At 44.3% G+C, this 23,395-nt stretch overlaps 1 protein-coding gene across 6 annotated transcripts in view; it reads right to left on the bottom strand.

Annotated features, from left to right (window-relative positions):
- The window catches only part of SEPTIN9 (septin 9), a 220,646-nt gene that overhangs the window by 84,667 nt on the left and 112,584 nt on the right, over positions 1 to 23,395 (bottom strand). For 5 of the 6 annotated variants that reach the window (XM_083597908.1, XM_083597911.1, XM_083597910.1 and 2 more), the window contains one exon: positions 14,128 to 14,781. In XM_083597908.1, the coding sequence (XP_083454034.1) occupies positions 14,128 to 14,781 (654 nt within the window). Of the gene's footprint in view, positions 1 to 14,127; positions 14,782 to 22,485; positions 22,647 to 23,395 lie in introns of those variants that run through there. The other variant, XM_083597912.1, reaches the window with a different exon arrangement.

Genomic DNA, 23,395 nt, shown 5'->3' with positions numbered 1-23,395 from the left:
CCAACAGCTTTTATTCTCTCAAACTGCTGAGCTGCTCAGGGAATTGGAAAGGATTACTCACTGTTTATCCACAAGGCTTTTTGCCTGGTCCTTATTTTTTTGGGAAAAGTTGTTGTGCTTATTGTCTTTTAAAATCTGTTTAAAGCCCCGGCTATAATTAAGCAATCACGAGTGAGCTTTAAGACAGAGCCCAATAAGGCCTCGGGAAAATATACTGGAGGGTTTTTGTTCAGCATATTATTTCACTCCCACCACTGTCTCTCCCACCACCCAATAATCTTTATCCATAACCAGGCCTAGAGTCATGATGGGACTCTGCTTTTGCAGAGAAACACTATTTCTTAAAGACTTACTTTAGGGCAAAATCCACCTAATGGCAATGGATATGAGTGAAATAGCTCAGTCGGTAGAGCATGGGACTCTTAATCTCAGGGTCATGGGTTTGAACCCTACGTTGGGGAAAAAGATCCCTACATTGCAGATGGTTGGACTAGATGACCCTCGGGGTCCCTTCCAGCTCTACAGTTCTATGATTTTCCTTCTGAATGCAGAAGTGGCTCACTGGGTGAGAAGGAGCTACCATGCTAGCAAGGAGTTGCCATTCCTTCCCAAGGTAGGCAGAGTGATGTGACTGGGAGGTCAGCATGGTGCAAATGCACTGACAGAGCCAATCTGGTGCTCCTGCCAGTACATTTATTATTTTTTAGAAGTTGTCAATACAGTTTTATTGTTTGTAGAGTACAGTGGTACCTCGGGTTACATACACTTCAGGTTACAGACTCCGCTAACCCAGAAATAGTGCTTCAGGTTAAGAACTTTGCTTCAGGATGAGAACAGAAATCATGCTCCGGCGGCACGGCGGCAGCAGCAGGAGGCCCCATTAGCTAAAGTGGTGCTTCAGGTTAAGAACAGTTTCAGGTTAAGAACAGACCTCCGGAATGAATTAAGTACTTAAGCAGAGGTACCACTGTATGCAGAAATGATTTTGTTTTTAGAACTTGAGTTTTTGTGTTTGTTCTTGTTCTTATTATGTATTTTGTGCTCTCGTTTTGTATTTTCAATGTTGTGAACTGCCCTGTAGACAGTATATACAAATTTAATTAATTAATTAATTAATTAATTAATCAATCAATCTTCAGTACCTCTAGATAGGGCTGGGAATGTCCCCCATCTGTTATTCTGAACAGTTACTGTCAGTCAGTGTAGAGGTTTCCCCCCCTTTCTATATAAACTTTATTGAAATATTTTTAAACAATTACCAAGCATAAAGCGTTGCCTTCCTAGACAAATGCAGTGTAAAAATTCTGAGCTAGATGGACCAATGGTCTGACTCTGTATATGGCACCTTCCTATTGGGGACCCAACTAAACTTCCATGGAACCCCAGGGGTTTCCTAGAGCAGAGACTATAATAAGGAGGGAGCTGAACACCATATCTGAAGCTAAGGCAGATGCCCAAAGGGCTGGCACAGTGAGAAGCCCACTTCTCTGAGAGAGGAAGAGGCAGAAACTGCTAAGATTAAGTTTACATTATTACTCATAAAGTTGTGACGGGGTAGCTCGGGGGAATTAGAGAGAGGAAACCAAAGTTAATCCCAAGGATAAAATCCCAATTCTTGTTGTTTATAAATGCATTATTTGAAGACACAATAGACCCTACGTGAAGCAAATACTTAAGAGCAAGATCGGACCTATTACTCCAAGAGTATGAAGCTAGCAGCACCAGATTAAACACCAACAAAAAATATGTCCCATCTAATGAAATATGAGACAAAAGAACGTACCCTCCAGTCCTTGCAGCCACGTAAGTTTGCCAATTGCCCGAGGCCTTCTACTACCCAGAAAAGTTTCACTAATCGGTCATTTCTCCATTCTTTTGACTTTCTAGGCTTTGGTCATCCTCCCTGTTCTGTTCCTGGTGGCAACTTCTCCCTATTTCCCTGCTTTCCCTGGACACATTCACAACAAAAGCAGCAGGACTATGTCTACATTTTATTGCAATGTTATTTTATTGTGATGATTAGTAAAACTGATCAGCAGCAGGCAACCGGAAGCACAGCGAGAAGCAGCTGAGTTCTACTGACAGGACGGATGCAGTTGCTGAGCTTGTTAATTGTTTCCTCTTTCACTCTCATCAGCTGTTTCTAGGACGCTGTTGGCCGATTCAGAGGTAACAATCACAGCACACAAGCATGCCTTTTTACCTTGTCATCTTGGTATATGGACCTTGCTAGCTGAAGCAACAGGCTGCCAAAGGTTGACATTTAGAGGTCCCTTGAGGATCAATTAAAGAGTTTTCTGGTGGCAGTGTTTTCGTAACAAACATTTCAGCTTAATTTGACTCTAAGGGTTTCATGGAAATACACTGCCATCATTGGTCCAGTGGCAAAAATATCAAACTCCACCATTGCCAACTCAGCTGCCAGATGCTACAGAACTGAACCAGTATTGGTTCAGTATACCAACCAGTATCCCTGGTTGGTATAAAGGTGTCTGCTGAACTATTTCCAAATGTGGCAGGTGAGGCAAAAGGAGTTGGGAGTTGCTATCTCTCCTCTCTATATGGAGCTTCAATTATAGCAGCGTTAAAAACCTGGAAGGGATCTATAGGCCAATGCTGGAGGCCTGAATCCACAAGGTGTTATGCCACACTGGAATGGAACAAGTGAACACAACAGAGGCAGGGCCAATGGGTGTCAATCAGGGCTATGAGGGATGGTCTTAATGATGCCATGCGCCTGAGCATAGCCTTTAAAACTTTGATTAAACATTCCAGGAAATAATTCCTACTAAGCACCATTCTCAGACAGTTGACTCATCTCCTTCAGTGGTTGCATAGGTGTCAGTCAGAGTAAATATGTATGCTTCTAAGGGCAGCTTTGCTTTCAGAATGAAAATGGATACCCCTAAGACAATTAGCCCAACTCTAGACATCAAGAAAGTACGTCCGGTTCATGATAGTTTGCAAAACTTTACTGACAAAGGTGTTGGTATTCCAACCAGAAGGTGAGACAGTCAGACCAGAAGCGATACTGTGGGGAGGGAATGCCGAGGATTCACACAAAACTGAGCAGGAGGACCAAGCAGGGAGTCAGGTAGGAACAGGCAAAAATCAGGGATGCTGAAGAGATCAGGAACAAGGGGAAAGAGCATGATCATCTGTGGTGAATGAAGAGAGGAGAGATGACAGCTGAATGAAAGGGGATGGCAAGAATTGCCAAGGATGCAGGAAACAGATGAGAGGAGGAGGTATGTAAAGTCTGGGATAGCATACTGTACTGCTGGGTTAACTGGTAGGAATACAAATAAAAAAACCTGAGATCTACTGACACTAGAGGAGGAACAGGGGTGCGGGGGGAGCGCATTGCCCCTGGCGGCACGATCTCAGTGGGGTGCCATCGTGGCTGCCCCCCCCCCCGTGCTGGGCACCACACCCCCAGGACATGTGCCATGCCCCTGCAGGTGGCACACCATGCCCCCGCCTGCTCTCTGCCCCACCCTCCGCCGGAGCATGAAGCTCTGCCACTGTCTACTGATAAGAATGCCCTAACTGTGGAAGTGGCAGGGTGTGGAGTGTCACCAGGTGGCTCTTGAGTACATATGAGATACACTGGAGCTCTTAAGACAAGATAGATAGGAATTCTGTCAACTAAACTAAGCTTCTTTACAGATACCTACATTCAAAGTTCGTAACATGCAGTTTAGAACCAGAACTGCTCCCTTAGCTCATGACTAGGCAACATTGTCCACGGTCTCCATGTTATATGATATCGCTCTTGAGTCATTAGCCTGTGCCATTAGATATTCAGAAGACATGAAAGGTATTAAAATTCAAGGCCCAACATTTAAACTAATATTCTATGGAGACAATATGCTATTATTGCTCTTTAACACAGGAAGTTCACTTCCTGCCTTATTGAAAAAATAACAAATTGTGGTGAATTGCATGAAATGGAGATTAAGAACAGAACTCCCCAGCCTTCTAGCAGAGAATCTGTCCTTTAAAACGTACACTTTTCCATCTTATATCCTACAGCCAGGACATTTTCTGCCTAGAAACATGAGAAATTAACTTTGAAAGTCATCAGACATTAGTATTGCTCTGGACAATATTCAGAGGCTTCCCTCATCCTTTTTTTTGGGTGGTGGTGGTAGTGGGGAACAGGAAGAAAAATACTCTTTAAATGAATGTTATGTTTCAGGAGCCTTCCAGGTTTTTTTTCCTTCTTTTTACATTTATAAGCCACTCTTCATTCAAGGGTCACAGGGTTGATTACAGTATACAATTGTCATATTTTGAAACAGGGAGTGCTAAGAGTCACAAGCTCTGTGTTTTCTGTAACATGTAGTTCTACCCTGAAGAATAAAGCAACTTCAAAGTGGTCAGTACTATCTCACAGTTAGAAAATATGAGGCATCCAAACACAGACCCATCAGGGAAGAAATGGATCAGACCAGAGGCCCATCGAGTCCAGTATTTTATTCTCACAGCAGCCAACTAGATACCTATGGGAAGTCCACAAGCAGGGCATGAATGCAACGATGCTCTCCCAACTTGTTGCTCCCCAGCAACTGGCATTCAGAGAGGTACTCCCTCTGACACTGAAGGCACAGCACACCCATCATGACTAGCAGTAGCCATGGATTGCTCTAAGTACCATCCAAGTTGATGGCCACCACTATCTTGTGGAAGTGAATTCTCTGGGTCCTCTGGGTGAAGAAGCCCTTCCTTTTGCCTGTTATGAATCTTCCACCTTTCTGTTTCACTGGATGGGAACAGACTCTTGTCTGAAATCCAAATTAATCCAGGGGATAACTTTGAGGCATTAAAGACACACAAGACTCCCCCCCCCCACATTTGTGAATAGTGTTTGTGAATTCGCAGGTGCTGATTCCACTTCAGTTCTGCTTGAAATATCCCCAGCACTAATACTGGCAGATGCTTGTTTCCAAAAGGAACTCTTTGGAAAGACAGAAAGGAGGGAGTTTCTGACCGTAAGCATCTCTGCAGCTGTACTCTGCTCTTTATTATTAGGCCTCACTTAAGCTGCCAGAAGTCCAGCCACCAAACTGTCATCACTCTCTCGGTTAATCGGAAGTCGGGGGCCCATTTTATCCATGGAGAAAGCCTGACTTGCTCACCATTTTGAGCCAGGCAGCTAGTTGTTCTTGACTTCCTCCTCTGGATACTTCATGAATGTTCTAGCTGAGACACTACATATCTTCAGAACAAATAAAATGACACCCAAAATCACTATGTGGTGGAGACAAGGTGGAGAGTGGAAATGAAGGTTGGAATCCAAGGAAACTTGCCTAGAAGGCAACAATTGTTGCTACAAGAATCCACCTGCTTATTGTACAGCTCCTGTAATATGCACCCATGGTATAGAGAGCATTAGGACTCATTCTGTGACACTCTTGCACTTGAAAGAATTCCAGTGTAAAGTTAGTGAGTAGGATGCAATATCAGTGCTTTGCATTTGTAAAGATGTTACGGTCGTGTTAGCAGTGGTTGTGTTTATCTCTACTCTAGCTAGGCTCTAGGGTTCCATCAACAGCAGGCTCCTGGCAACTGAGCTCAATCTTCCAACATCTCAATTGCCCCATGGGAGGAACCAATTTCATCTTTAGTGATTCAGATGCTTGCTGTATCTACAGCAAGCTGGTAGATAGGTAGTTTGTATGTTTTATGAAACAACAGTATGTAGGTGCTTTGTTGTTCTGATACAAAGGTCATAATCATATTATTATACAATTATGTGATTATTATATTATTATACAATTACTGTACTCACCCTTCACCCTAAGGACTCGGGGCAGGCTACAATAATTAAAACACAGTTTAAAACAACTTATTTTTTTCAGCATTGGGCTCTATTTTGTGGGAAGCCAGGTGATACTTTAAAAAAAATATTAAATAAGACTCAAATAGCAGTGCCATAGAAGCGATTTTATTTTTTCTGGCACTCCCAACTCTGGAGGAATAAAAAAATGGAACCCAGCAAAGTTTACAGTATTGATTTGTGGATATTAAGTCCCCCTGAAACTTAAAATGAAGAGCAGCTAATTGTTTTTGAAAAGAAAGGGGGAAGGGAACCAATTCATAACCACTGTGCTAGTCTTCATAAGTGAGTGGAGCGATTATTACTATGCAGCCTTTGCCAACAGCATTTTTTTTAAGAGCCTGTCACTATCGGACTACAAAAATGAAATATACCTAATTTGGATAGAAGACTTGTTACAGGCACTGTACAAGAGTGTAGAAAGGTTAGTAAGTTATCTGGATCTAAAAAGTTATCTGGCACAGAATGTCTGCTGTGTGGTTGAAAATCATTATCCAGCTTTGCTCACATAAGGGCTACAATGTTTTTCATTATTTCTGCTCTCTTCCATAAAAGGTACGGATCAGGGTCGGAGACTGGCAGCAGTGGCTTATGAACGACTGGATTTTATATTTTCAAAGTAAGCTTTTCCATGGTTTCTTCATCTCTGTGTGCCTTTGTTGTGCAACCTGAGACCTCAACGTAAAGCAAAGTTAGAATCCAATTAAAATCCGTAAGAATTTCCTCCATTGCCATCTGAAGCTGGAAAACAATCTGAAGACAGATAATGAGGCTGCCTGCAAAACAATAAGTAGAAGTGCAGGAAAAAGCATGTTTTGGAGCCAAACTGTAGATCTCCCCAGGCTGTGGTTGTTAGCTCTGGGTCCTGTTTGAAGCAACTTTGGGAACAAGTTGTTTGATTACAGCACGTGATAGCAAGCCCCTAAGTCACTCTGCATACCTTTATCCATAAAATTAGGGTTGCCAGATCCCATCAGGCCCTTTAGTCCAAAAAGGTGCTCCATAACGGAGGAAGAAGTGTAAACAACAAAGCTTAAATAAGAGCAAAGGGAGAGGGAGGGAGGCCACTGGAGCTGAGATAGCTTTAGACTCTTAGAGAAACAGCCTTGCTACCTTTGCTCTTGGGACATAAATCTGGACAGAGAAGAGCAGCTAAAGGGGTGTGCAAGGGGGAACCTTTCATGTCACTTGCCTTCGGTTTATAGCTCTTGCACTGGACACAGGGCCTCTTTAGGACTGAAAGCCCCTTTTGTATTGATCTCCCTGAACGTGGCTGTCTCATGCTTTAAATCTCCCACCAGACAGCTGCCCTCATTGTTCAAGCCTTACTCTCAAGCAGCTGTCCTGGGATACCGGAGCCTCTTTTAAATCAAAGTCACCCCCTCTTCCAGGCAGCTGTTCCTGGACTCCATGACTTGGGCTCCACCTCTAGACTCCAGTGAAGAGCTCAGTCTTCCACGATGCTTATCTTCATTCTGGTGATAACTCATGTTACATTAAATTTGGCAGGATGGGTCACAATGCCTCAGAGTTAGATTAATGTAGTTTTGTCTCCACAGAGTTTGTTCATTTGTGGAGAGGCATGTCAGATGTTCTCCTGATTCACCTTATGCCTCAAGAGTAGTGATTTGGGGGGCAAGGGGTGGGAAGACTCTTTTAGAGAGACTATTAATCCTGTCCCCCTTTTTTTGTTGCAGTTTTCAACAGTACACAGTTAGATTTCTCTCACTCTTCCACTGTTATAGAGCACTTTCCCCCCAATGTTTCTTTTCATTATGAGTCATCTCAGCTAAACAAGGAGAACACAGTCAATGTGATGACTTCACACTGCTATACAGTCATGCATCAATGGGACCAGTGGCTTCATGGTCCGGCACTGGGGGGCAGAGAACAGGCGGGGGTGTGGCTGGCACGCATCCTGGGGCGTGGCGACCACCCGCAGGGGTGTGGCGCACGTCCTGGGGCTGTGGCGCGTCACCTGTGGGGCATGGTGCCCAGTGTGGGGGTGGGCAGCCACAATGGCACCCCACCGGGATAGCGCTGCCGGGGGCAGTGTGCTCCGCCTGCACTCCTCTTCCTCCACCAGTGGTCCTAATGTCACTAGAAGCAAATGAAACCCATTAGAGGGGAACACTCCCTATACAGATAAGATGTGCAATCCTACTCAATATCAGGAATCATGAGCATAGCAATCTTACATAAGTCTACTCAGAATAAAGTCCCACTGAGTTCCATGATGTTTACTTCCATGTAAATGGGTCTAGAAGACTGCGGTCTTAAAACTTTTTTCTTTTCTTTTTTGCATTGAACTCCTACAGTTTACTGACAGGCCTGGTTCACCTGCAACATTAAACCACATTTAAAAATAAACTATGGTTTAACACAAGATTTCCCAAACTTGGGTTTCCAGCTGTTTTTGGACTACAACTCCCATCATCCCTAGCTAGCAGGACCAATGGTCAAGGATGAAACCTTGGTTTAACATACTCAAGTTCTTTGCTCCTCACCCACCTTGTTGCTGGCTGTGTCACGGAGAAAACAAGCTACTCATGAGGTGTGAGCCTGGGCTCATGCTTTGTTTCTTCCTAACAAACCATGAACAGAGGCAAAGGTTTGTTCTTGGCTTACTACTCATGTTTTGTTTGAGAGAAACAAACAAACTTGCTTAGGTCCACACATGACTATTAAGAATCTGGCTTGTTTCCTTCCCCACAGGACACAATCAGGAGTGAGGAGAAGCTAAACTGTCATACACACTTAAAACCATAGTAAATACTGCATGAAAACTGAGTGAAGAGCCTTTCTGATGCTGACATAATCCCCATCCATTTTGGATCAGCCCCAGATCTAATTCTGATGTCAATTGTGGCTGTACAGGAGGCAGTTGTGTTTCATTTCTCCACCAAGGTTCTTCTTCTCTTCCTAAGGATTTAAGGGAAGGGATAAAGAGGCTGGATCTTGCTCAGTTCCACACATTACCAGCTTTTGGTTCCCTTGACTCCATCTTGGTATTGATGCGGAAACCTTTAATAAGTGATTCATTTAGCTGGCCAGCACTCCAGTGAAGTCACAGGAGGCACAGTGCCATTTCCAAAGCTCTACTGCAATTTACATCCAGAAATCTCTTCAGAATTTCCTTGCACTCAATATGACAGGACAGAAGAAGAAACAGCACTTACGGAAATTGGTTCAATGACAACTTTTGTAAGATTTTTTTTTTTTTTTTTTGCTAAGGCTGGCCTTCCCTAAGCCTGTTCTTCAAATCATCCCCCAGAGATCAGGATGGAAAAGTGAACTTGGATGAAGCCTTGTTTTGACTTCCCACACAGCTCAGGTCTAAAGAAAACAGATGCCTTCTCAGTCACACACAATGGAGCACAGTTCTTCCATATTACGCTTTGGCAGTGAAGGGTTGGTTTGGAGATTTGGGTGGTGGTGATCACACAGTGGTCTTAAGATTTAACAGTAACACCCACCTCCAAATTTCAGTGGCAGATAGTGGGGTTAATGGCTATTCATATCACCAAATTTTGTTCAAAACAGATCAAACCAATGCTTCTTTCTGTGCTAGAATTAGAAGGTCCTTTGTTGTTGTTGTTTAGTTGTTTAGTCGTATCCGACTCTTCGTGACCCCATGGACCAGAGCACGCCAGGCACCTCTGTCCTCCACTACCTCCCGCAGTTTGGTCAGACTCTTGCTGGTAGCTTCGAGAACACTGTCCAGCCATCTCGTCCTCTGTCATCCCCTTCTCCTTGTGCCCTCCATCTTTCCCAACATCAGGGTCTTTTCCAGGGAGTCTTCTCCTGGCCAAAGTATTGGAGTCTCAGCTTCAGGGTCTGTCCTTCCAGTGAGCACTCAGGGCTGATTTCCTTCAGAATGGAGAGGTTTGATCTTCTTGCAGTCCATGGGACTCTCAAGAGTCTCCTCCAGCACCATAATTCAAAAGCATCCATTCTTCGGCGATCAGCCTTCTTTATGGTCCAGCTCTCACTTCCATACATCACTACTGGAAAAACCATAGCTTTAACTATACGGACCTTTGTTGGCAAGGTGATGTCTCTGCTTTTTAAGATGCTGAGAAGGTCCTTAGCACTCTGCAAAACTTCAGCTATGTTGTGAATGGTTACCAAGAAGCTATGGCAATAAGAAACAGAAAACTCAGATGATGCCAAGCATCACACCCTAAGCTTGTAAAGGGAGGAAGGAAGGAATAAGATAAGAACTAAGAGAAAGGGCGACTTCTACTGCACACCAAAAGGAAGTTGCAAACGCCCCCAACCTTCCTTGTAAGGTATCATGTCAGGGCTTAAGATGCTCTGAAAAGCAACAAAGAAAGGGAGGAGGAAGCTGTTTATCTAATCAGCAAACATGGGGTAGGAAGGCACTCCTCTCTAATTATTAACTCCTGTGCACTCATGGATTGGGCAAGAGAATGATACCTACAGCAAGAATGGGAAAGGAGGAATCCATGATCGTGGAATGGACTCTTTGAAACAAATAAACAAAACTTGGTACCATCAAGGAGGGAATGGAACAGGAGATTTAATGTATAACCAGATTAATTGAAAACAAGATATAACTACAGTGGGACCTTTGTTCTCAAACGCCTTGGTTCTCAAACACTTTGGTTCTCAAACTCCGAAAACCTGGAAGTAATTGTTCCATTTTTTTGAATGTTTTTTGGAAGCTGAACATCCAATGCGGCTGTCGGTTATTGTTTCCGGGGCACCTGCACCAATCAGAAGCTGTACCTTGGTTTTTGAACATTTCGGAAGTCAAATGGACTTCCAGAACTGATTAAGTTGGCACTTTTGTTTTTGCTATTTATTTTGTGGTTTTGTTTTTGAGGCTTTTCTGATTAATTTGTTTTTGTGACTGTGTGGAACCCAGTTCAGCTACTGATTGATTGATTGTGTGACTGCGGAAATGGATAAAAGCCCCCCCCCATCCAAACAATGACTATCATCAGTGCAGGTAAGAAAAAATAATAATTTTAATTTTTATCATCTACAATAGTGTCTTATTTATTTTATAGTACAGTACATTGATTATTGCTTTCATTTTTATGGATCAGTGGTCTCGTTAGATAGTAAAATTCATGTTAAATTGCTGTTTTAGGTGTTGTTTTTGAAAGTCTGAAACGGATTAATCCATACTGCATTACTTTCTATGGGAAAGCACACCTTGGTTTTGGAATGCTTTGGTTTTGGAATGGACTTCCGGAACGGATTAAGTTTGAGAACCAAGGTACCATTGTAATGTAAAACATGGAAGTGAATGAAGAGAAGCTTTAGTCCATGGCAAAATTATTACTCTCAGTGGGGAAAGGATTCTGGATTTTGCTAAATAAAGAGGCTATTTTTCACTAGATTTGTTTGCCACAGTAAGATGATTATGCATACCAAAGCATCATGTAGAACAGAATGCTATGCACATCACAACCTTGCTGGCTGAATGCTTTTCTTAGTGAGGTGTTCCCAGTGCTCGATATATATATATTTTTTAAAAAACACAATGTCAAAGTCCATTTCTTTGGAAGTTCAGAACATAGACCCAGGCAAATGTAGCCCCAGCAATGTCCTCATCCTTGATAAGTTATAAAGCTCTGACATGTAGTTTATAGCAGCTTGGAGGACAGGGGAAGATATGCAGATACAATGGGAAATTAATTCTGGAGGGCTATGTGCCGTCCAGCCACTAAGTAATTATTACCCAAATTTGTACCACCTAACATTTATCTCCAGCTCTGCTGATATAAGGACTACCTTGTTCCTCTTTACTTCAGCTTTCAGCCTGACAAGGAATGTCTGTGTTCTGATTAGTGTTAGAGACCAGCACTGAGCAAAGTGTACTTGGTCACTTAGGCCCAAACTCTACCATTACAAGGAAAGCATAACTGATGAAGTGTAGAGCATCTCAGCTCCCTGGGAATGTTTGGTTAAAAGAGGCACACAATGTGTGGCTTATTCATATGATACAAGGTGATCAGGCTCAGGGTTTCCCCATCCCATTACCAGTTGGAGGGTGTGGCAGCAGTGATGAATAGTCATGCACCTTATTTTACTTAGTATCATCAGGGAGATGTGGGGAGGAGATGGAGATAGGCAGCAGTTGCATTTTGCAATACATTGCCGCTAGTCTAAGATGTTAGAGGAGTTGCCCAACGTTGGTCTACAGAGCCTTGAATCCCACCCAATTCCTGCAGCTGGTCACTTCTCACATGTGATATAGATCCACTCTATGACCTGTATGTCTGAACCACACCCTCAAATACAAGAAGCAGAAGGGAAGCCCCAGTAGGCATGCAGTTCGAAACTCCCATTTGTTCTAGGAGTGTTTTGCAACAGGGAATTTTCATTAGTGCAAGCAGTTTATGAGCTCTGCACAGTGGGAGGAAAGAAGGACCTTTTTCTGCCTCCCTACTTCCAGCCACTCTCTGAAGACCACTCTTCTCCAGAGACCCTCATAAGAATATTAGGGGGTGGGCAGGGGAAGCATGGCTTTGTTTTATGCAGTCTTCAGATGAGGACTAGACCATGTGAAAAATGAACATCAGATTTTAACTGCAGTTCATTCATTTTCAGCTTTGTATTCTTGTTATAAAAAAGCATGTCTAGACATTCCAATGTTGCGCCCATAACCTAGGTTTAAGGTGCCACTTAGCTCCTAGCTTTCATATCTCAGTTTCTAATACTAAAGGCATGCACACTAATCCTGAAGGGAGAGACAGAGGAGCAGCTCAGGGAACAGCTTCTGTTACAGAGCTAGGAGCCCACACAGAAAGCAGGCAATGCTACAGGGTCTACAAAGCCAGGATGGAACATTGTCCAGGTTTCTCTGGCAGTAGCAGTCACAGTTAAGTGAGCAGTGCTATGGAAATGCTAAATGAAGCTAGGGTAAGGCAAGGTGGTAGAAAGGTCAGGGCTGTACTGTCTCACTCAAGGTACATCAGAACGCCAAGATTTGAGAAAAAGCAATAGGCATTGTTCAATCTACAGTACAGTGGTACCTCAGGTTAAGAACTTAATTCATTCCAGAGGTCTGTTCTTAACCTGAAACTGTTCTTAACCTGAGGTACCACTTTAGCTAATGGGGTCTCCCGCTGCTGCCGCACCGCTGGAGCATGATTTCTCTTGTCATCCTGAAGCAAAGTTCTTAACCTGAGGTAATATTTCTGGGTTAGCAGAGACTGTAACCTGAAGCGGCTGTAACCTGAAGCATATGTAACCTGAGGTACCACTGTACTTGGGAATAAAAGTAACATCATTTTATCATCTACCTACCCACCCTCTTTCTACCTTCTCTCTTAAGGAGACTGAAGAATGTATCCAAGGCGTGAGAATAACCCCACTGACTCCCTCACCCACATCTTGAAGCAGCTACTAGTATAGAAGCCCATGTCCCTATGTCAGTGTCCCTTCAGACAGGGGATGGCTTTATCATACGGAACACTAAAGGTGCCCATGTCCAAGTGAAGCAACACTATGGAAGTGCATATTAATGTTGTTTGAAGGATTCCTTTTCACTACCATCCCAGCAAGTAAAGAGACATGAGAACCACCTGAACAAGGACATTTTGGAAAGACATGACACTTAAGTACAACCAGCACTAAAATTATCTCTAGCACCATTTATTTATTTGCATTTATGTACCACTTAATATTTCAAAAATCTATAGGCCATGTGCTAGTATGAATGCTTGAGCCACAAAGCGTGGGACTCAACAAACCACCTGCTTTTGCTACCTGGCTGGAACTACCGATACTTAGTTAAGAGGCTGACAGGCCACAAAACTGGGTATACTTGCCCTAGTATGGTTGTGCACAAAAAAAGCTTGCAAGGCATCCATTACACTGGAAAGTACATATCACAGAACTCTCCATTCCCAAAATGGGAGCATCTAATGTATGTCATACTCTCACTGAAGTAAAACTGCCCTAAGGTCAGATGATTCCCATGTGCCTAGTGAGCCAATGTTGTAACATACAGAAATCACAAATATACAGCAAATGCGCCAACAGAGAGATCTGGAAGCATGTAAAAAGATATACATGCATCTTCAAAAGTCTACAGTGAACTTGAATACCACTCAAAATAGATGTCAAATCCACCCCCAAAATCTGCCCCCCTTAACAGCTATGTGAAAGCAGCCATGAGCTAAAGCACAGATTTTGTACCTCCAAAATAACCCACATGAATGGCGGAAGAGCTATTAGGAAAACACAAATGTATTTGTACACAAAGAACTGCACAATGTAAAAAAAGAAGCTCATTTTCTGCTTACCTTCTTGGCATTTGGGTGGAATTTCAGTCACTGCTGGCTGTAGTTTTGGTTCTGGTGGCAGGTGCTGATTGGTTGGGAAAAGCTCCACGTTTTCATTCTGCCTAACTGGTGGTACTGGAACCTCTGAAGATTTTGCTACCTGGATTTCCACACGTTTGGTGGCAACATCAGGCACAGGTGGGCTAGCAGCTTCCATTCTGCGCTGTGTTGGCTCGGGGATCTTTGAGGGGACTTCCATTCTGCGAAGAGCTTGGTCCTGAGGCTTGCCTATATTGATCTCAGTCCTCCTGGGAGTGGTCTCAGGGGGCTTGTGCCCCAGCACATCTGCTCTCTTGAGGCCAAATCTTGAAGCTCCTGGGGTGGAATTCTCCACTTGCTTAGATGAGATATCAATGGAGATTTCTGTTCTTCTGGACACTGGCTCAGGATGTTTTGGTCCAGAGAGCTCAACTCTCCTCAGAGAAGATTTAGGAGATCTTTGTGCAGACTCCACATGCCTGGAAGGGGTCTCTGAATTCTTGGTGCCAAGATCCTGGAATTTCTGTGTGGAGCTGGACACTGTGGACCTCGCAAGAGGGTTGGGTGTCCGTCTTTGTGGAGTGGAAGAATTTGGAGGCTGGTCTGCTTCTTCAACCTCAAAGGATCTTTTCAGAGCTGGAAGATTAACAAAAAGACATAATCCAAGTTTAAACACCACAATCAACTGTATGAGATTACTGACCTCAGAGACACAAACAGAAACCTAGAGTTCAAGTCCCTATTGTGCACTGTCCTGCAAACCACTCTTTTTCATACATTTCATTATGCTGAAGGGGTACTCATTCCTGTTGTGCTAAACCTAGAAGTCAGGTAAACAACGCAATGTCTCGTAGATTCTTGAGCGAAGCCCAAAGTCAGGGAGAGCCCCTGCCCCACATGAAGTTCCAGAAAAGGTCACATGGTGTTTCAACAGATTCAAAAATCAGTGGATCCATAGACTGAAATGTGAGGTCTCTCCCAACTCTTTGACTCCTTACTAATCATACTGTTTTGGGCTCTTCCTCTTGAAATTTGTCCTGTTCCATTTATGCAATTATTATAGGCCCTATTGTTCAACTGCATGACATTGATTCAGGTGCCATTCTTTCTAAATAAAATCCAAGTCCATTTGGAAACAGCAGAAACATACACACAGAGAGATCTTCCTGCCTAGATTAAATTCATCCAGGATCACTTTTCACCTTATTTTGTGTGCTCATACCCACCAAACAATTGTAAAGGAATGCCCAGAAAATGGCCAAAGACAGACATCTCTGTTATACATGCATGTTGCATCTCTGGCACATCCATCTAGCAAACCTCCCAAAAGACACAGGTCTCCTTGCAAGTTACAGAAATTGCACCATCAGACGTTTCCTTACACAGATCTTCAGAAAGTAAAGAGAGAAGCAATATGGGATGTAGGTCCCAGTAGAGGAGGAGAATCTGGTGAACTTCCTTTAACCTTGTTAGAAAAGCAGCAGTGGGAAGGTGTAGGTATACAAAAAATGGCAAGACACAGTGATTGCTCAAGCATTTTGTTGGGAAAATTTGCTCAAATGAAAGGAATAAAGCCTCCATTTCTACCTCAATGTACTTTCTGTTCCACAGGACCAAACATGGAACCTTGAACTAGGATAGTGGTTTTCAACCAGTGTGCTGCAGCACCCTGGGGTGCCTTGAATGATAGTCGGGGTGCCGCAGGCAATGCTGGCCTCGGTCCCTCTTTCCTCTCCTCTCTCCTCTGATGCCCTCTTCTGAGTCTGCCTCCCAAAGGCTTGCACAACTGTTTAGTGTAGCAGCCCTGGCAATAAGTTCCCCAGGTGAATGGTGCCTTTGGAGCTGGCCAGGGGGTGCTTCCCAGGCCCCTGTGGGGCAGTGTGAAGAGGCCTCTCTCTTTGGGGCAGGGGAGAGACCAGGCTTGGCAGCTGTGGCTGCTGAGAGGACTCCCAAGGTGAGGGGAGAGGAGAGAAGGCTGAGGGAACACTCCACAAGGGGGAGGGTGTTTGAAAAAGGGTGAGAGTCTGCCAGCTCTTCAGGCAAGGGGTGACATAACTGGGCTCCTGAGCCCCACAGGGGTGCCGCAGAAAGAATGCAGTTGGTCAAGGGAGCCATGGACTCAAAAAGGTTGAAAACCTCTGATCTATGGCCTAGAAACCACATTGCTTAAGCCAATATACTAGTCTATGGATCACAAGCTGCCCATTCAGTAGAACATATCCAGGCTGCATTTAAGGAATGTAAGAAGTTGTATGAAGAACCCAGTGCAATGATGCAGCTAACCACAAGCTGCTGAAGTAGACATTTTGGTTATGCAGGAAAGGAAAGGAAATTGAAGCAGGAAAGTGTCATTACTGTTATTTTAAAATAATTGTTTGACCGCATTTGGGCTATGTTTAATAATGGGCTACATCATGACTGTCACAATTTTTCATTGCAGAGACACCTGGAAGCATCTTAAGCTGGAGACAGGAAGCCTCAAAGCCACAGTGAGCAGAGTACATGCGACAGCATCCATTATGACAAGGCCATTTATTGTAGCACTGCAGTGGCATGATGTTGGCGGCAGTTATCTGCGCAGCACAGTTGCTGCAGCCTCGAAACATCACAGGGTGCTTGCAACATTATACTTAACCTTCCTGGTTTGTGCATTACCACCAATTAAGATAAATGGCTGTTTACATACCGCATTTGCTAGGTAATGAGACACATTATCTTTTGAAAGAGGTTAAGTGTCTTCTCAGTTAAAACTACCACTCAGAAAACATCAGATCTTTATTGCTATCAAATGAAGACAACAGTGCAGTGAGTAATGAGGGTTTCAAAAGCACTGAGCAATAAGCTAAAAAGAACCCCAGAGACGAGCACCACAGAACTCCAACAAATGAGGTAATGAGGCAATGGCATCACACTTTCCTCTGAGCTAGGGATGAACAAACCTAGCCTTGGGAAGTTTCAAAATCAATCTCAATTATTTCTGTTAAGCATTTGAATGAGAACTTGCAATCCAATCAGATTGTGGGTGTGGGTGGATTTGTGGGTGTGATCTGCAGTGGGGAGGAAGAGGTGTAAGGGCCAGGGCACCTTCAAAATAGCAAGAATGTTCCTGAAAACAGGAGGGAGGCAGAGCTGAGCCAGAGAAATGAGGGATGTGAAAGGCTGAAGCAGACCCAAAGATTGGGGGATGGGGGGGAAATGTCAACAAGTGTCTTGAATTGAGGTGGTGGGTGGTGGCAGGGGGTAACGTGCTGTTACTGTGAAGAGAGCTGGAGGTTGGGAGAAGGGAAACAAAAGCAGAGGTCCCAAGTCTTGGGGTGCTGAGTGAGTGGCTGAGGAGGAAGAGAAAGGGAAGACTAATTTCTTACACTTTGTAATGACCAGCCAGCCAAGCCCAAAGCAATTTTGAGTGGCGTGGCAACAACAACGCCACATTTGAGCCAGGCTCAAGACTCTGCTTTGCTTGCACACTCACTCACCCTGGAGCCTTCCCATATGGGGTGCATCCAAAACTGCAAGTGTAAGAGTGTGTGTGTGTGTGTGTGTGTGTGAGAGAGAGAGAGAGAGAGAGAGAGAGAGAGAGAGAGAGAGAGAGAGAGAGATAGGGGTAGACAGAGATTTCTGGACCTTAGTAAGGCCAGAGATGGGGTGTGAGGCTTCAGAAACATATCTGCTCTCCCATTCTCCTGACCACACACGCAGACATGCCTCATTACCTTCCTTGATGGAGACAGTTTGGGCCAAGCTGTTTCCTTGGGAATGGTTACCCTTATCTTGAAGTTTCTGCTGCATTGCTTAGTTAGTGAAATCCTGCCATGCGTTCCTGAGCCACTCAGGATGAACATCAATTGTGTATAGCCCTTTCTCACTGTCCAGAGCATGTGTGTGCGCGCGCAGGACGAGGAGGAAGGGAGGGGGGGGAGAGAGAGAGAGATTAGACCTATTGGGAGAAACAACTCCCAAAGACTTCCCCCAACTCCTTTTGAGACAGCCATAGATTTCTCTCCTGCCAGGGCGGAGGAAGGAGAACAGCAAATGAGATGTGTATATTTTCTGACAGCCAGGAGAGGAGAAATAAGTTTAGACAAAGCCCGACCCTAAAGCTCAAGGGGAAACAAAAATTACCCTGAGCTTAGGGCTGCCTCAGCCCATTGACCACACTTTCCCCTCCTCCAATTTCCTGTTGCTTTGCTAAGCTTCATGCCTCCCTTTCCCTCTTTTCTTCCCATCCACTGTTACCTAACTCCAACTAGCAGAAGCTCAGTAAATAAAAAATGAAGGCATGTACAGGAGTGAGGTTGGCATATCTGAGGAAGTAGCAAACAAACAGAAGAAGAAATGAAGATACAGTGCTTTTGAAAATAGTATTTTCTGCCCCAAAGCCAAGGAAAAGGAAGTAGAAACAGTGTAAAGCAGAGGGCTCTGCCTCCCCGACTTCTCTACAGGAAAGCAGCGCTGGAATTCTATACAAAACCAGCTGAATACAGACAGGCCCATCCTGCAGATCAAGCCAGGGAAGAGTCAGAATTCAGCCAGTTGCATATGGTGTGCCCTAAAGCCCCAAAACGGGGCGCGGGTGGCGCTGTGGGTTAAAGCCTCAGCGCCTAGGACTTGCCGATCGAAAGGTTGGCGGTTCGAATCCCCGCGGCGGGGTGAGCTCCCGTCGCTCGGTCCCAGCGCCTGCCAACCTAGCAGCTCGAAAGCACCTTCGGGTGCAAGTAGATAAATAGGGACCACTTACCAGCGGGAAGGTAAACGGTGTTCTGTGTGCTGCGCTGGCTCGCCAGGTGCAGCTTGTCACGCTGGCCACGTGACCCGGAAGTGTCTGCGGACAGCGCTGGCTCCCGGCCTATAGAGTGAGATGAGCGCACAACCCTAGAGTCTGGCAAGACTGGCCCGTACGGGCAGGGGTACCTTTACCTTTTTAAAGCCCCAAAACAGCTTAGCTATTTTGTTTGCTTTTCCAATACAGCACATGATTGACAACCAGATCTCCCACTGCACCACCAGGGAGGAGGGAGCTCCAGTTGGAACCCTCATGCTGAGGTGTGTGGTTTTTTCAAAAACCCTTTTCCCACCCTGTTTCCCAATTACCCACCCCACAAACCCATGCTATTTGACACACTGGGCAAAACATATCAATACCATAATCTGTGAGAAATTGTAGTAAGTTCCTGAGGAGGCTGAAGGAAACTGTCCCCTAGGATGGCCAGAAAGTGGGGTTTGGTGGTTGCTAAAGATGGGATACTGATCGCAAATGGTGAAGAACTGTTTGAGGCAAGTTGAGAGTTAATTATTTGGTATGTGAGGCTCACCCTTCCAGAGTCCTTCATTCCTGCCACCCATATTTTCAGGCTTTGTGGAATCTCCCAAATCTAGGCAACAAGGGGTTCTTCAAACAGTACCAAAGAGTACTGGGGTGGGGGAAGCTGATACAAAAACTGCATCCTTTATTCCTGAAGTGTTTCAGGGGTTACTGTTTTGCAAGAAATGCAAAAACTTTGTAAGTAAATCAGTCAGATCTATTTATCTACAACTGAATGACGAAATATAGACAGACTGAATCTGCTCAGATGCACTTTGCAATGATGAATCAGCCTCTCTGATTTAATCGCAATGATAAAGGAAGCTTTCTGTCTCCTTGAATTTCAGGCAATATCAACGTTAAATGGGTGCTGCAGATTAGCCAATCCAGCTGCACTGGTTTAATTGTAAAGTTCAAAATGCATTAGCAGTAAATAATTAAGATTTCTGAAAGCATTCCCCAAAAAATTTCTGAACAAGTTTCACCAGTAGCATTGCTTCATCTAGTCCTGTGGTTTCCAACATGGGGCACACACCACACAAGAGGGCAATTTCATTTTTAAGGGGGGGGGCAATTCAAAAATGAGTTATTAACAGTTAATGGTCCTTCAGGCTTCCTCCATGTGAACAGGAGTTCACTTTTTAAATAATAAGAATTATATGTCACGGGCGGGAGGGGTCAGGAGTTTAGAGATGCTTAGGTGGGGAATGGCCAAAAAAAGGTTGGGAACCACTGATCTAGTCCCTTCTCCCAAGATGGGTCCATTCATAGCAGAATCAAAACAGATTTGCATCCTCAAAATGATGCACTTCAATATGCCAGTTAATGACATTTGTAAATTGTTTAGCCAGAAAGGTAGAAATTATCAACAATTAGACATCTCAAACCAGTATGCCATGCCTTTTCTTCCCTATTGTTCCTATGCTGCATATTATTTTCTTAACAAGAAATGAAAATACCATACATTTTTTTAAAAAGTACAAATACATTGATTTCAGGTTATGACTTTGTTGGCTATAATTTTTAAGAGGGGGTAGGGAGAAAGAGGTTTAATTTAAAACCCTAATATGGTTTTAAAAATAAAATAACTAATATTGTCTAAATTGAGATGAAGTTCAACGGAGACATATTTAGATCTGAATCCATGGCAGCCTGTTCTAATATTGCTTTTCTATGTAAAGAACAAAGCACTGGGAAAACATCTGTCTTTGAGAACTGCACATTAGATCATGTACTTTATTATAACAACCTCAAATATGTATGACAAAAACCTTGCAGTTTTCTCACAAGACACTCATGATCTGGGAAAAAGACTTTCCTGCTTGCAGAAGTTGGGTATTTGACCTGAATTTCTCATGAGGAAAATGCTGGTGGCAATAAGGACCACCGTGCTGAGCACAAGCCAGAAGGCTCCTCCTCCTGCTTCACTGAGCTTTAAAAACTCAAGTCTTCCTGTCTGTGTTACAAATAGTTTGTTGTGCACTCTTAAGTTCCCAAGAGGGCCCCTTCCATCTGTTTCAGGCTCTGCCAAATAAAGCTTAACATAATAAAACTCCCTTTATTAACATGGTGGGAGGACAATTGTCATCATGACCCACGTGGAACATGGGAAGCCTAAGCCAATCACATCTGCCAGTGAGCTGTGGGGGCTGAAGAACAGCACCCAAGTTACAGCCAAGTGGATGACATAAATAAGGAAGCCATGGGACAAACAGAAATCATGACCAAAGGCCAAAATGCAGGAAGACACCAGAGTGAGGAAATCCTTGTTGCCTAGACAGCCTAAGAGGAAACTTTTCTATAGTCTTCCCAGTTCAGGAGTGTCTAGTGGTCCACCAGGGTGGGCTGAGCCAATCCAGAGCCTGAATGTATTTAAACTGCTAGGCAGACTCCAGCCTTCCATCTGTGGCTCACCACACACAACAGCTGCACAGTGAGATCCAAGTGTTCCCCGGCAGAACTTCACACTTGGTCCAAGGAGTCCCAGCTCAACCATTAAGCTCACTGGGCAGCCTCAGACACCTCACCTATCTCATAAGATTGACGTGAGGGGTGGCTGTGCTACTCCATTGCAGCCAAAGGAGCGCTGTGTTGAAGACCAACAGATTCATTATGGCATGTGCCAGGGCTGGGGAATCTCCAGCTAACAGACCCAAGTAGCCCTGGCCTTGATGTCACCATCTTGAACTGAAGCCAGTGATGCAAAGGGCCTCCCACTCCTGGAAGGTTTTGAAGGAGCTGCAGCCACGAAGAAAATTATTTACTTTGGGTCACCCGGCATCATTGCGATTGACAGGTGGGAGGCCTCACCCACCTGTCAAATTGGCCCACGGGGGGGGTGGTGTCTTTATCCAACCACCTGTTTCCCACACCTGACATATGCTTTTGTTTCATAAGCCAGGGCACACTTGATCAGAGACAACATGAAGTCACACTGATTTATCCCAGTTCATCTTCTTATTTCTTTGGGGGATAAGCAAGTAACACATAGCCCAAATCATACAGGCCTTAAGTGCATTGTTTTGCTGCCCAATTAAAAAAGAATCCAGAGAAGTGAGACAGAGGGTACACAGCTTCATTGTGCAGACAGAATTTCACAGTAGCCATTCATTGAGGGGCCATCCTGAGTTAAGTTTCCTTCTAGAGCCTATCTGATATGGAGGCAATCAAAACTTTGCAGAGAAAAGGGGCAAAAGAACTTATGTGTGTCACGGCGCTGCGGGGTGGTGGTGATATTCTGCTATGGAATCTCACTCAGAAGCAGGTCAGAAAAACTTTCCAAACCCACTTCTCTTCATCTCTCTTGGTTCCTGTGTACCCACTTGTGTTTCTGAAGCTTCCTCAAAGTCATCCTTGGACTTCAACTGCTGGAAATTTAAAAGTGATCCTGCTGCCTTGCAGCCTGCCACCATAATCCACACACAACCCTGACCATGCACAAAGCTTATCATATTCACCAATCACAACACTCTTATAGAATGTAGAAATGTTAGCAGGATACCAACAGCAATTCACCAGATCCCTGGATTTGCACATACCTTGACAGGCCCCTGACTCTCCCAGGGAAGTCCCTCTGAAACCACGCACGCCCAAGACAGCTTGTTCATAACAGCATTAAAACATAAACATATCCCACTGAGTTTGACAGCACGGTAAATGCACTATCCTCTCATTCCCCCTCATCATCATCAACAACAACAATGTAGGAAGCCAGATGGATTTATCTTTGCCCTAGAAAGGAAGGGTGGGAGGAAAGGGAGAGCAACCAACTGGCCAATCAATCACCACTGCTAACCCCCAACTAGCACAGCGGCCTGCAGGGAAGGGTAAAGGTCAGTATAACAAGGGGGAGTGCACAGCAAGCAAACCAAGTACAAACATGAGTTGCCTGGTGGATAGAATCTTCTGCCAGGAAGTATCACGGGGAAAGATGCAATCTGTCTGTTTCCCACCAAACACACTTCTGCTTTTGAAACAGACAGTGAACCAATGAGCTACTTTAAAAAGAAAAATCTAGACAGCATTTCTGCCTTGGACTGTGATGCCCAAATGCCAGGACAGGGGAGCATGGAGGCGTCTGGGTACACTGGAGAATATGAGTGTGTGCCCCCATGGAAGATGTTGGTGGGGTGGGAAATCTCAGGCCCAGGGGGGCAAGGTGGCCTTCCAAGTATCTCTGTCTAGCCCTTGTCATTCTCCCCACACCACATCCCTTTTCCTGTCTCCCCTCCACTTGGCACACCACTTACTGGCACACCACCTCCTTTGCCCCCTCCATGAGTGTTAGAAACTCAGATATATAAGCTAGGTTCCAAATGGTTCATTAAATTAAGCTTGCAGTTGCCAAAACAGAATGTCTAGCTGCCATTTTTTTTTTTGCAAGATGGCTTTGAAGTCTTATCCTTCAAACAATGAATTGACTGTGATTGATTCTCAGTTAAACATCTG

This window comes from Podarcis filfolensis, assembly GCF_964270895.1.
Source record: "Podarcis filfolensis genome assembly, chromosome: 2".
In the NCBI taxonomy this organism is placed as follows: Eukaryota; Metazoa; Chordata; class Lepidosauria; order Squamata; family Lacertidae; genus Podarcis; species Podarcis filfolensis.
The sequence above is the reverse complement of the archived record's forward strand: the minus strand, read 5'-3'. Positions and strand labels throughout refer to the sequence as shown.